We start from the raw sequence: 12370 nt of genomic DNA, 5'->3' as shown, positions 1-12370 counted from the left end.
ATGAGCGTCCGCTAGGAGTGCGCTCGAACAGCCAACCAGATTGCGCGTCTAGAAATCTTTACCCACAGCATGCCCAAACGACTGGCCACAGACGCGCGAAGGAAATCTACCAGGGGGGTAGAACTAGCAGGGAGCGATGGAGAGCCAATAGATTGGACGATTGCTGATGCTTTGATGGTTACACTGCCTGTCCTATGTTCTGCCCGTTTGCTTGCCTTCCCGCCCCGCTTTATCTCATTCGCTCATTAGCGCTGATCGTCCTCACAGAGGCCGCGAAAAGGACACGCGCGCTCGGTGTTGTCCCAAAAAAGAGAAATACCGCACTTTGTCTCGTTCTACGCACCCAACTCAGCAGCAAAGAGTCGCCTTATGCAGAGTCTTCAACCGCCTCTGCTCTATCTTAAACCAGTAGACAGCACCCATTACAGCCACTTCAATGTCATCTGCAACCTCAAATCTAATGCCCATTCCGGTGCCATTCATATGTTTCATTAGTGAATTGGATAAAAGAGACCGACCACCTGTCCACCAAAAAAAGAATAGAAGAAACGAGACGAGATGGACGGAAAGGCGATCGATTAATACTCAATGTACCGCCTCAATGAATTCTGGCCAATAGCCGGCTCCTTTCCCCTCTTTTTGTTTTCGAGATGCGATACTGGAGAGTCTCTCTCTTGTCGTTGCGTTGAATTGAAGAATAGGTAGAGCGAGTGAGTGGGTGAGTGGGGTCTAGCAAGGGCGATGCATTCAATAGTGAATGATCCTAATTATATCGACTTATCAGATACCCTGCCTTTGTTTACGGGCGTTCCTCAAAGACGCATCCTGTCCAGAAGTCCTTCCTTTATATTCTCTAGTACCTCCAGGTTTGAATTTCCTCTCTTTCTGCCCTTTTCCACCTTTCATTCGCTTCCTGGTCTACTTCCCCCATACCATTATCTGCACTTATTCCCTCCATTACTCGCAAAAACACACGCTTTACATTCTCAAAGGCTTGTAACGCCCGTTAGTAACACCACCTCGCACACCTTCTTCCACTTTACCCGCATCTTCATTCTCGTGTATATAGTTTTAACGTAAATATCTCCTATTGTTCACTCTATCCCTTAACCGCAGCTTCATCCGTAAAGCGAAAAAGAGACTACTTGTTATTTTCCACTCAACACCTTTGTTCCTGGACCAGACCAACGTATTTTCGACTGTGCGGTTTGCAGTAGCCCCTCTTCGACCATTGAAATATCTACCGATCCCAGCCAATCAGATCGCGTACCCTACGACCGTGATCGTCTACTGGCTACAAATCGCTGCAGGGCTTCGATCGAACAGAGGGAATCTCCACTGAGAGCACTCGTATAACGACCCAAAGGGAACAGCAATAATCTAACTGTTGAACAAGAAGACACCCTTGTTCTTTTTTTTCTTTGTCTTCTGTCTTTCTGTCTCCTCTACTCCACGTTTCGTTTTCTAGTATCTTTTCCCTTGCACGGACCTGAATTAAGGCACATTTTTTCAACTCCACCCATTTGCCACTGCACACTTCCTTCCACCTTCCATCTCCACTTGCGCCTGTATTTCTCACTCCTTTATATAGTAAGCCTTTCTTGATCTTCCAGTATGTCTGCATACGCTCATAATAACGATACAGTGGACCATCCCCCGCAGGATGTTACGTCCTCCCCCACTCGCGCATACTTCCCCTCCTCCAAAACCGCTTCAATAACACCCACACTCTCCGCCGCATTTTCCGAGAAGCTAGCTACAACCCTCGCCTCCAAAAAGCCATACATCAATCTCCCTTCGATCCAGAAAGTCATCACGAGCCACTCCAGCAAAAAGGCTGGCCAGGACAGTGCTCCTGACTACGACGAAACCATAGCCAACATACCCGACCTCGACCTCCTCCCTCCGCCTCCAGTTTACGATATCGTCAACTGTCCCACATCCCAGACCCTGCTATTGGTCTCCTCACTCATCAATACCATTCTCGCCGTCAACGATCGTCTCGCTTGTCCAAAGATCACACTCTTTCACTCCAGGGCGATCCCAAACATCTCCATAGAGGCATACCTCTCCAGGATCCTTCAGTATGCGCCCTTCCAGAATGAAGTCCTTCTCATCATCCTTCTCTATTTTGACCGCATCGGAGGCGGCTGCAAACCTACGCAGGTCCTTACCAACGCCATTCCCAAGAGCCTTTTGCGGCAGGCCTCCTTGACAGCGGAGGATATCAACCAGCTGACGGCACCCAAGACGGAGAATCCCAGGAATGAGGTCCGAAGACGCGACGAAAAGTCGGAATTCTCGCGGTTCAGCCAGGAGGCATCCTCAGCTGAAGACGAGATGGACAACATGGATGAGGAAGAGCCGATCGCAGACGAGATATACACGTCGTCCTCAGAGTCTCCTGTGGGCTCAAAGCTTATCATCAACAGCTTCAACATCCATCGTCTTCTCATCACCAGTATTCTTGTCGCGTCAAAGTTTTCGTCAGACGTGTTCTACCCCAATGTTCGATATGCTAGAGTAAGTCGACTATCTGATCATCAAAGACGTGTTCATGCATCCATCCATCCATCCATTCCTTCGTCGTGCATCAATCCGTCCAGTGTTACCATCGTACATACTCACAGTGTCCTACTCTTTATGTCGTTTTGCATATGGTGTGCTTATGTTTATTTAGGTGGGTGGTCTTCCGTTGTCAGAGCTCAATCAACTGGAACTCGAGTTCCTCTTCCTCTCGCAGTTCGAGCTGAACACAACCGAGCCAGAGCTCCAGACCTATGGCAACAAGCTGCTGATGTACCATCAGCGACTCAATGGGACAGAGAGGGCTTCGATCGACGCGATCACCCCGGCCAAGGGAGGATATGTTCGTCTCAGTGAAAAGAAACACATCGTACACGACAGCAGGCCCATGCCCCCCAAGATCCAGACAGCGGTGCAGTCTCAACAGCGTCCTCCTTCTGAGTCCGAGTCCCGGGCATTTGTTTCTGTAGGTCCATATCGCGATAGCAAGGAGATCATTGATGACGATGAAGTCATGTCAGAAAAAGCCGTTGACCAAGTTGGGTCCCTAACCGACTGGCGGCGCGGACAGAGCACCCCTGTGATCGGAGCCGAGACCACCATAGCAAAGTATCCAACCCGGCGATCAAACAAGATGAACTTGGACCATATGGTCTGGCCGACAAACGAGATGGACATCAAATACGCACCCAGCACGTACTACGGTGGCATGATTAAGGATGAGGACGCCGCAAGAATCGAGGAGGAGTTCAACAAGGCTTCACCTCCCCCAGAGGCCTCAGAACCCAACCCAAAGAGGAAACTGCAGCGGCTGTCGTCAAGCACAATGGAGCCAGTGCCAGCTAAGCGCATTAATACTCCCAGCAAGAACTCTGACGCCGAAAAACCCAACGCTGCTTCCGGATCAAACAAGAACATTCTAAAGCCATTGCTGCGCAAGATCGCTTCCTTTGCTTCGCATAGGTCAGAGACTATACCAGCACCAGAGCCGGAGCCCACGCCACCAACCTTGAGATCTCATCCGTACTTGATCCGACATAAGATCTCTCCAGCTTCGTCAAGCGCCAATCTTACTGACTCTGAAGACGCAATGAGCCCGGCGACCCCTACTTCGCGAGCTATGTCCTGGCAACAGGACGAGTACTCAAGTTCAGGTCAAGGGCACATGAGGGCCCCGCCTGCGTTCCAGATGAAGCCGCCACCACCGCCTTACAGTGGGCAAGACCAAGAACACGATCATGACAAGCATTTACGGTCCATGAGTCACATTGTCTCTTACAAATCAGCTGGTTCAACATCGCGTGGACGTCGCCAGCACCGGTCGCGGGAGCCATCTCTCTCCTCGCTAGCATCTGAGCTGACTTTTGAACCCACCAGATCCAGTCTGTCGCCTATGCGCGAGGAGCTAAGTCACGGCGACTCCGGATCCGCTCATCCTGCCACGCTTGCGCCATTCTACTTCCCGCCGGAGCCTCAGGCTCTTCAGGGTCCTAGAACCGTCCAGCAATACCCTTCATCATTTGCGACTGACGCGAACCAGGACTACTCCACACCCCCTACAACGCCAATGACCAGAGAGGACCGATCTGCAAGCAATGCCCAAAGTTTTAGAATACACAATCCGTTCGAGTCCCCGTCCTTATCAAGTCAAGCGATCGCGTCGCCTTCGTCCGAGGCAGATGATCATGCCATGCAGTGCGATGAGCACCCAGTCTCGCCCCCAGCTGTTGCTAATTCGTGGCAATTTCACTCTGAGCCATTGGCTGTTTCTGAGTCTTTGTCAGGCCAGGAGAAGTACAAACCGAGGGCTTCGGAGAGGATAGAAACAGAGGGGTTGGATGCAGGTGCATCTTCATCGGTATCGTCTCCATCGACATCATCGAATAGTCAGAGAGCAACAGAAAGCGACGCAACAGCTGGTAGGCAATGGACACCGAGACATGCGCCTGCACCAACCCATCCTCCTGCTCAATATCCTCACCCTCATTACATTGCCTCCTACTACCCTGCACCTAATGCGCAGTTGTTCCAGGAACCGGTGGCAATACCGACTGTGGGATCTCGCTCGGGTGTAGTGGCGATCCCTCGCATCCCGCAGACGCTTCCCGGCACAAGCACAACCAGCAGCAGCCGGCAATCTCTCGTACCAGTAACACCTCGTCAGACCCGGCAATTCGCGCCCATCCGTCCCAGGACCCCCATGACGGTCGAAGAGGACTCAAAAGGCCACGCAGTCCAACCGACCACTGAGTCAACTCAAAAGAAAAAGAGGGGTTCGACCGCAGAACCCAATGCACGTCCCCTGATGACGACCGCTGTTGCCGCTCCTCCACCATACTGCCCACCGTTTATTGCCTACCCCACGCCCTATGCCCACCTTCGTGCCCCAGACGGAAGTACAGTTCGACCACCTGCGCCTATGCTTATGGCGGTCGACTACTCGCACGGCGCACTCGCTGCAGCTGGTCATGCACCTCAGTTTATTGCAGCGGGACCTCCTGGAATGGGTCCCCATGCCCACCCTGGGGCCCCTACAAGACTCTTTATACCCGTTATTCCCGTCATGTACAACAAGCCTCCTCACCAACTTGTCTCTGCGACGCCATTGTCTTCTGGCAAGGCCTCTGGCAAGACGAATATGCCAGCCAAAATTGCACCGCGCCTAAATCGTCCCTCATAGTTGGATCACTCTTATGCTAGAAATTTTAATGCCTTTCTTTCACGACCATGTATAGACCCACCAACGATAGTTAGATTGAACGTGATAAAAAAACGCTCCCCCAATACGAATGCTAGCCCCCGGCTCTACAACCTCACTGAGGACTCCATTGAGTTCAGATGGGAGGACTTTACAGCGTGTTTCCATCGTTTGTTTTGAAGGATCTACATCGCTACAAAGTCTTGCCGTTTCTTCTTCTTCACCCCTGGATCTCGCTGCTGAATCAACTTTTTGCGCATCGGAGCGCGCCGTTGTCTTCTCAAGCACCAGTTTGCTTACACTAGCCGCGAACGTTTTTCTCAAAAACCATCTCATCCTCACCCAAAATTTCATCACAAGATCTCAGCCCAGACACTACTCTCCGCAAAACGGGGCACGGCATTGACTTTGCAGGTGATGATTCACTTACACCAGCATTGAGCGTTTCTTCATAGAACGCGTTTTCAGAATCATCATTGCCGGCCATCAATTTCAAACGCTAGCCAAACTGATTGCTCCACAAGCAAGGTCTATTCTGTGCGTATGAATAAAACATTTGACGCGAGCTAGCCTCAATCATAAACGGAGATATATCAGGCTGTCAATCACACCTTGTCCTTTTATTTCCCCACATCTCTCAAGGCCTGCCCAAACAAAAGGCTTCGCATTCTTGGTAATGCATGCATGCGTTGATACCTATACAATCCGCGCCTTTTGGCAATTCTCCATCGCTCCCTACCTTGCAATGCACCTTCATTCCACCAAAGCACACCCAAATTTCCCTGCAAAACCGTGCCTCAATACAAAACATAACTTTTATTCCTGATCTCGGATGGCATACGAAAGCCCTGAATGTCCTGCAGGCCAGGCTTGACAGGCCCAGCACACTCAGCACGCCCAGCTCGCGCTTTTTTCTAAGCTACTCCCTATCCTAATGCTTCCAGTACCACTATCACCGCTAGTCAGCAAACACTGGAGCCGTCTTCAAGCTCGCGACATCCAAGAACGATGCTACGGGGGCCCTAAAAGTGAAGAGGGAGATTATGGTAAGATGACATATTGTTAACAGTTTAACTATGGGTTGTAGGGCGATAAAAATTCTTACCGCCCCGTAATACAAAATGACAGAAGGGGTGAACTCTACTTTTCTTTTTCACGAACAGAGCAAGTGGGGTACGAAGTTCGATCTTACACTCTCACATCACTCTCATCCACACATAACACACACACATTTACTCTCAAACACATATTACAACATATCATGGGACAAGTTCAAAGTCGAGAGCAGGAGGAGAGCCACTTCAAGCTGGACTCAAGCGATGAGGATGGATTGATTCACAAATACACGGGTGAGTGTCAGTGTGCCCCTCTGCATCATTCCCCATGTACAGAGTGCTTTTTTTTATGTCTAGCCGTTTTATTCTTGTGCTTCGCTGAGCAACAACGCGGGCAATTGGCGCCGAAATATTCTCCCCTCCAATAACAAAAGAATGCGTCTTCTGTCAAAACATGCCTGGGGACGAAGCCGACGGGTACTTGACACAATTGACCGGGTTCGCAAGGGATGGGACGCGACCTCAACACCCTTTTTTTTTTTTTTTTTTTTTTTGCGAGTGTCTTGTTGTTGCTGTGTGCCGAACGACGCGTTCTTGTCCGCTCGAGCCGCGCTCTTTCCTCAACACACTTGGCTTGTTTCATTGCACCACTCCATCTGCCGTTAAGAATTCGTTTTGACCAATACCGTCCCACCTTGTCTCTTTATTAGAGCTAGCCTCGTCTGCCAAGGGCGGCAAGGTCCTCGAGACCACCGACGAACTCTTTGGCGAGGCTTCCCAATTGATCAAGGATGGTCCTGCTATCGAGGACAAGGAGCGCGAGACAGCTAATGGTTTCTGGAAGGTAATTGGTGATGCGCTGATGGCGTGCGGCTATGCTCCACAGGGGAGTGATGTGTCTACCCTGTTTGTTCTTTCAGGAACCACAGCTAATATCTTTGCTACTGTGGATACCAACACTCATGTTTTAGGATGGATGGGAGACAAGGTGAGAAAGAAACAATAGACGACTACATCTCTATCGACATCTCTATAGCTCATCTCCTTTATTACTGTGGCCACGTCGAAAGAGGCAGCAAGCTGATGAAAGACACTATAATTTGCCTGGTTCAATATTACTAGGAGGCACAACAAGAACACTCACCACACTGCGATTATTCAGCTGGCCAGCGCTGGAACCATTGCTGGATTTGACATTGATACTTCATTCTTTGATGGAAGTCATCCCGCCTATGCCTCTATTGAGGCCTGCCTCGTCGTCAAGGGTGTTCAGGACACATACGTGGTGAGTGGTGTGAAAGTGAGATATTTGAGGATTGTGAACATGCCATAACCTGCTGGTTCAACAGCTCAACATCATTTTTTTGTTCTTTGTGTAAAATAGTGGACAGAGATTTTGCCAAAGATCCCTCTGGGCGGCAATTCGCATCATTATTATGGAATCAAGGCGTCGGACGATGTCTACACCCACATTAAGTTGAACATGTACCCCGACGGCGGAATCGTAAGTGGCTATCGGAAAACTACTGCTGCTCCTTCGCTTCTTGCTGTATGAAATACCTCGGTTTTAATCCTCCCCATATCCTTCGCTTTTCTAAACAATCGCAAACACTTGATGTAGGCCCGTCTTCGTGTTTACGGAAACGTTTCGCCTATTTTCCCCGACGAAAAGACAGTTATTGACCTGGCTTCGCTTTCAAGTGGCGCCCGTGTCATCAAGGCCAGCGACGACCGCTATGGAAAGCCCTCGAACCTTATCCTTCCCACCCCTGGAGTCAATACCCGCGATGGTTGGCAGACGCGCCGCTCGCGTGTTGAGGGACATCATGACTGGGTCGAGATTAAGCTGGGTGCCACAGGTCTTTTGGAGACGCTCGAGGTCGATACGACGCATTTCCGTGGCAATAACCCCGACTTTGTCAGCTTGCATGGGTGCCAGAGTGAATATGTAGGAACCGCCACTATGACGTGCATAGGTCCCTTATGGGTAATGATCCTGATACTAACGGGTGCCTGCCTGTTTCTTCTTTTTTTTTTCCTTTACTGACACAGAACGATGTTCAGTATGATCCTGAGGTCAAGTGGGTCAACCTTTTGAAAAAGGCCGAGGTCGAAGGTGACAAGAAGAACATTTATAGCCTCAAGTCGAACGGCGAGGCATATTCGCATGTGCGCGTTAATATCTTCCCAGGTACAGAGCCATTGCCATTACGCAGCCATAACTTGAAAGAGGAACCCTTGAGAGGTTGAACTAATTCACAATCTAACTGCTATGTTTTTGTCTGCAAAAAATTAGACGGTGGTATCTCACGTCTGCGCGTTTACGGAGTTCGTGTCCCTGAACCTGTTGTGCCCGCTGAACTTGAGATTGTGGAGGAGCAGTTGATTGTGGCCGTGGATGACCTCAGAGTGAACGAGCCCGCAGCCAAGGCTGCAGATGCATTGTCCGCTGTTTCTAAGGCAACCGACGCACTATTGGAAACTACTACCACAACTACAGAGGAGAGCACAACCGTTATCGAAACCGAGGAGATTATCAGGGAGGACGGTAACGTTATCTTGACATCCGAGGTCTCGTCTGTCACGACGTTGGTGGACGAGGAGAACGAGCCCGTCAAGAAGTCGCCTGCGAAGCGCGGCCGCCCTAAGACGGCAGGCAATGTTGCGTTGGCGGCCGCAAAGTTGACCAACAAGAAAAAGACAAAGGGTCGCTCGGCCAGCGTACTGGATGATGAGGACGAGTTGTCGGAGACGACTGCCTCGACACCGCCCCGCGCAAAGAAGATGCGCGAGTAAAGAAGAGAGCCTAGTCTCAGTTGGAGCGAGGGTGAATGAATTGTAGCGATAATACGAATTGAACTCGGTATAATAAATGATTGCAACTTTCCCACACCTTTGGCTCCTTTTGGCTCCATGTGGATCTTGCGTGCCATCGTGACAGGTGACTGTCCTGCTCATACGCCCACGAGTGGAGTTCCACGAATTGGGTGATGTCGCCCCATGGACGATCACTTGCCCTCTTCCTCTCAACCCATACATCGCGAGGACGTCCATCCTCGACACGACGAGATCAACACTACGCAAGGAACATCTCGACCCACAGTCGACCTTTAAACGTACGTCTAGTATGGCGTCTCCTACTAACTCAGTTTCTGACCTCCTGGCCACCAACTCTGGCAGTGCCTCCAGGACGGGCGCAGGAAGCAGTGGCAACGATACCCTGGACGCATCGACATTCATCGACCCGTTCTCAGAATCCAATCCCTTTGCGGACGACTTGCTTGAGCCTGTTATCTCTCCACTTGCAAAACCGTCTCCGTCCATCAACTTCAACGAGTATTATCCACAGCCAACCACCGGTAGCATGGATGACAATGAAGGCGATGATGATGATGACGACCACCACCACACGGGCAGTCCGTCGTTGTTTTATGGTACTAGTACGCTTCAGACATCCTTTTCAGCCCTGAATATGGCTGGTCATGAGGATTCTATCACGGTAGAGAGTCCATATGAGGAGCAACACGACCAACACGACTCGGATGGTGGACGGCTACATACAGGAGGAGGAAACGGGCATCAGAGGTGGGACAGCGTTGACTCGAATCCCCGGTACGACAGCGATGAACAGGCTGCAGCCAGACCCGAGGGACGTGTTGGGCAGTACCGTCCTGAATCGACGCGGTCTCTTGGATCTCAGGCAAGTGGATACCTCTATCCTTCGCTATGCGGCGGTCTAATGGGTCAGTTCCATCGAGAGTATTTTTTTTTAAATTAATACTGTCTTACCTCTTCATTGTGTAGATGTCATTCAGACTGCCTGAGAATGGTGTACTGCCCTGGTTTGAAATCACGGTTGGCGAGCCTCAAAAAGTTGGGGACGTAATCAATCCCCACATCGTTTACAAAGTTCATATCAGGGTAAAAAAGAAAAAGACTATGAGGCCATTACATTCTGATAAAAGAAGATAGTAGACGCAAACGACCGTCATGGTATCTAATCTATTTTTTGGTCAATGCTAGACTAATTCGACAGCCTTCAAGTCGAACGACTTCACGGTACAGAGGAGGTACAGGGACTTTTTGTGGCTCTATAACCAACTCACAGCCCACAACCCTGGTGTAATTGTGCCGCCAGTCTCGGAGAAGCATGCGATAGGACGATTTCAGGACGAGTTCGTGGAGAGTCGTAGGATCGCATTGGAGAGATGTCTACGAAAGATGACGGCCCATCCTATGCTATACGGAGACCCAGACCTGAAGTTATTCTTGGAGAGCGACAGCCTTGTTGCGGAGGTACAAATCGGATCCGCTTCTCATGATGCAGTGGTTTCTTCAGTGGAATGATGAAATGAAACGTTTGCGCGGAAATACTGAAATGAATGCGATGGTACTGGCTGTTAGATCAAGGAGAAGCGGCAAGACAGCTCAAAGGGCTTTATGACAAAATTTGGCGAGACACTTTCGAGCGCAACGACATTTACTAAAGTACACGAGACAGATGAGGTGCGCTGATAGGACGAAGACGATTGTGTTCAACATGTCGGTCATGTCGATCAAACGAACTAAATCTTTGTCTTCTTATTGACTCCATGTTCTTTTAGTGGTTTGAGTCCCGTCGAAACCAATTGGACGTCCTCGATAGCCAGCTCAAATCACTCCTGAAAGCAATTGAAGCGATCATTAAGCAGCGCAAGGATCTGGGCGTTGCTTCTGCAGAGTTTGGCGAAAGCATTGTCTCTTTGGCCGGCGCAGAACTGAACAAACCCCTGGCCAACTCATTGCTTGTCCTCGGCAATCTCAAGATCCGAATCAAGGAACTGCACGATAAACAGGCCCACATGGACGTTTTGACATTGGAGCACACTGCGGACGAGTACATTCGGACGATTGGATCGATTAAAATTGCGTTTATGGCTCGTGCAAAGTTCAACCAAAACATGGTGCAGGCGCAGAACGATCTCTCGAAGAAGAAGGCAAACTTTGATAAGATGAGCCAGCCGAGTCGCAAGACCAAGCCGGAGCGCCTTCAGCAACTGCAGCAGGAGATCACGGAAGCAGAGCAACGTGTGGACTCGACAAAGAAGGATTTCGAGGAGATCTCGAGTCTGATCCGGCAAGAGTTTGATCGCTTCGACCGGGAAAAGGTCGAGGATTTTAAGCAGAGCGTGGAGGCATTCTTGGCAAGCATGGTCAAGCATCAGCGCGAGATTGTAGGGTTGTGGGAAAACTATTTCAAGGCATTGAACGGGGCTGGGGAGGAGCAGAGTCAAGCACAACAACAACAGCAACAAGCAGCGTCAACGCCATCTCAAGCACAGGGCCACACATCTGTGACAGCCTCAGAGGATGCGAACACTCGGCCTAGCGCGGATGACTCTTTTGGTGGGCACACGGGAGGCATTCCAACAAGTCGGTCGAATGATATTCTTTCGGCAAATGAGTGGAGCAGCTAGGACTTCACAGCGTCTCGAGGTGGACTTTGTACGACATATTAGAACATTGTCCAAAGTCCATGAATATTATTAAAAAGGAAAACGAGTACTTGAGCTCTTCTTGTGATTGATGGCAGGAATATTGGTGTATTGCTTAGTTGAAAAGCATTATCAACCAATCCTCTTTATCAGCATCTTCGATGGCCTTGGTCTTTGGCAGGAAATATGATCGGGGATGTCCTTTACGAGATGTGATTTCCAGGTACAGCACAAGAAGCACTGCTGCGCAATACATAAAACTAGGCACCACTGGTCAATGCGCACACAGCACAAGGCAAGGGGCTCGCCTGTTGCTACGCCGATATCGACTCTAAACATAGGTCGGTCTTTGTGTGGGAATCAGTGCTTAAAAACATGCACTGCATTCGACCCATTGCTGACATGCTTGCACCAGGATCGATTAATTGCCGGAGCAGACCATTGACTAGATATGCACAGCAGTGCGTCCAGCAAACAGACGCACACGCAACCGAAAATGCTCGGTAAGGAGCGAGGACCGAGTGATCGGTCAGCAAACAGATATTCGTCCGGCAAGTTCGAGCGGGGACGACCTCGATTGCTTGTTTTTTGAGGGTGATGTTGCCATAGATTATTAA

General features: G+C 50.0%; 4 protein-coding genes across 4 annotated transcripts; all 4 read left to right on the top strand.

The window, feature by feature from the left end:
• Positions 1-1899: 1899 nt before the first annotated feature.
• On the top strand, positions 1900-2463 carry BC939DRAFT_388137 (cyclin-domain-containing protein; the record flags this gene model as incomplete). The annotated part of the gene is made up of 2 exons (XM_051551858.1): positions 1900-2166; positions 2419-2463. Coding segments are annotated over 2 exons (312 nt in total), but the record flags the coding sequence as incomplete, so codon positions are not given.
• Positions 2464-6400: 3937 nt separating this feature from the next.
• BC939DRAFT_465936 (galactose-binding domain-like protein) lies at positions 6401-9170 on the top strand. Its single transcript, XM_051557588.1, has 8 exons — positions 6401-6573; positions 6990-7123; positions 7251-7267; positions 7402-7564; positions 7664-7783; positions 7901-8227; positions 8332-8470; positions 8576-9170. The coding sequence occupies exons 1-8, from the start codon at positions 6486-6488 to the stop codon at positions 9073-9075; spliced, it is 1488 nt and encodes a 495-aa protein (XP_051407535.1). The 5' UTR covers positions 6401-6485; the 3' UTR covers positions 9076-9170.
• Positions 9171-9213: 43 nt separating this feature from the next.
• On the top strand, positions 9214-10388 carry BC939DRAFT_330358 (uncharacterized protein). Its single transcript, XM_051551587.1, has one exon. The coding sequence runs from the start codon at positions 9407-9409 to the stop codon at positions 10055-10057; it is 651 nt and encodes a 216-aa protein (XP_051407534.1). The 5' UTR covers positions 9214-9406; the 3' UTR covers positions 10058-10388.
• BC939DRAFT_402642 (Vps5 C terminal like-domain-containing protein) lies at positions 10084-11735 on the top strand (the record flags this gene model as incomplete). The annotated part of the gene is made up of 4 exons (XM_051552689.1): positions 10084-10200; positions 10303-10575; positions 10690-10785; positions 10884-11735. The coding sequence occupies 4 exons, from the start codon at positions 10084-10086 to the stop codon at positions 11733-11735; spliced, it is 1338 nt and encodes a 445-aa protein (XP_051407533.1).
• Between the last annotated feature and the right edge of the window lie 635 nt (positions 11736-12370).

This window comes from Gamsiella multidivaricata, assembly GCF_025024155.1.
Source record: "Gamsiella multidivaricata strain RSA 2152 chromosome Unknown BC939scaffold_93, whole genome shotgun sequence".
Classification (NCBI taxonomy): domain Eukaryota; kingdom Fungi; phylum Mortierellomycota; class Mortierellomycetes; order Mortierellales; family Mortierellaceae; genus Gamsiella; species Gamsiella multidivaricata.
This window is presented reverse-complemented; position numbering and strand designations above follow the sequence as displayed.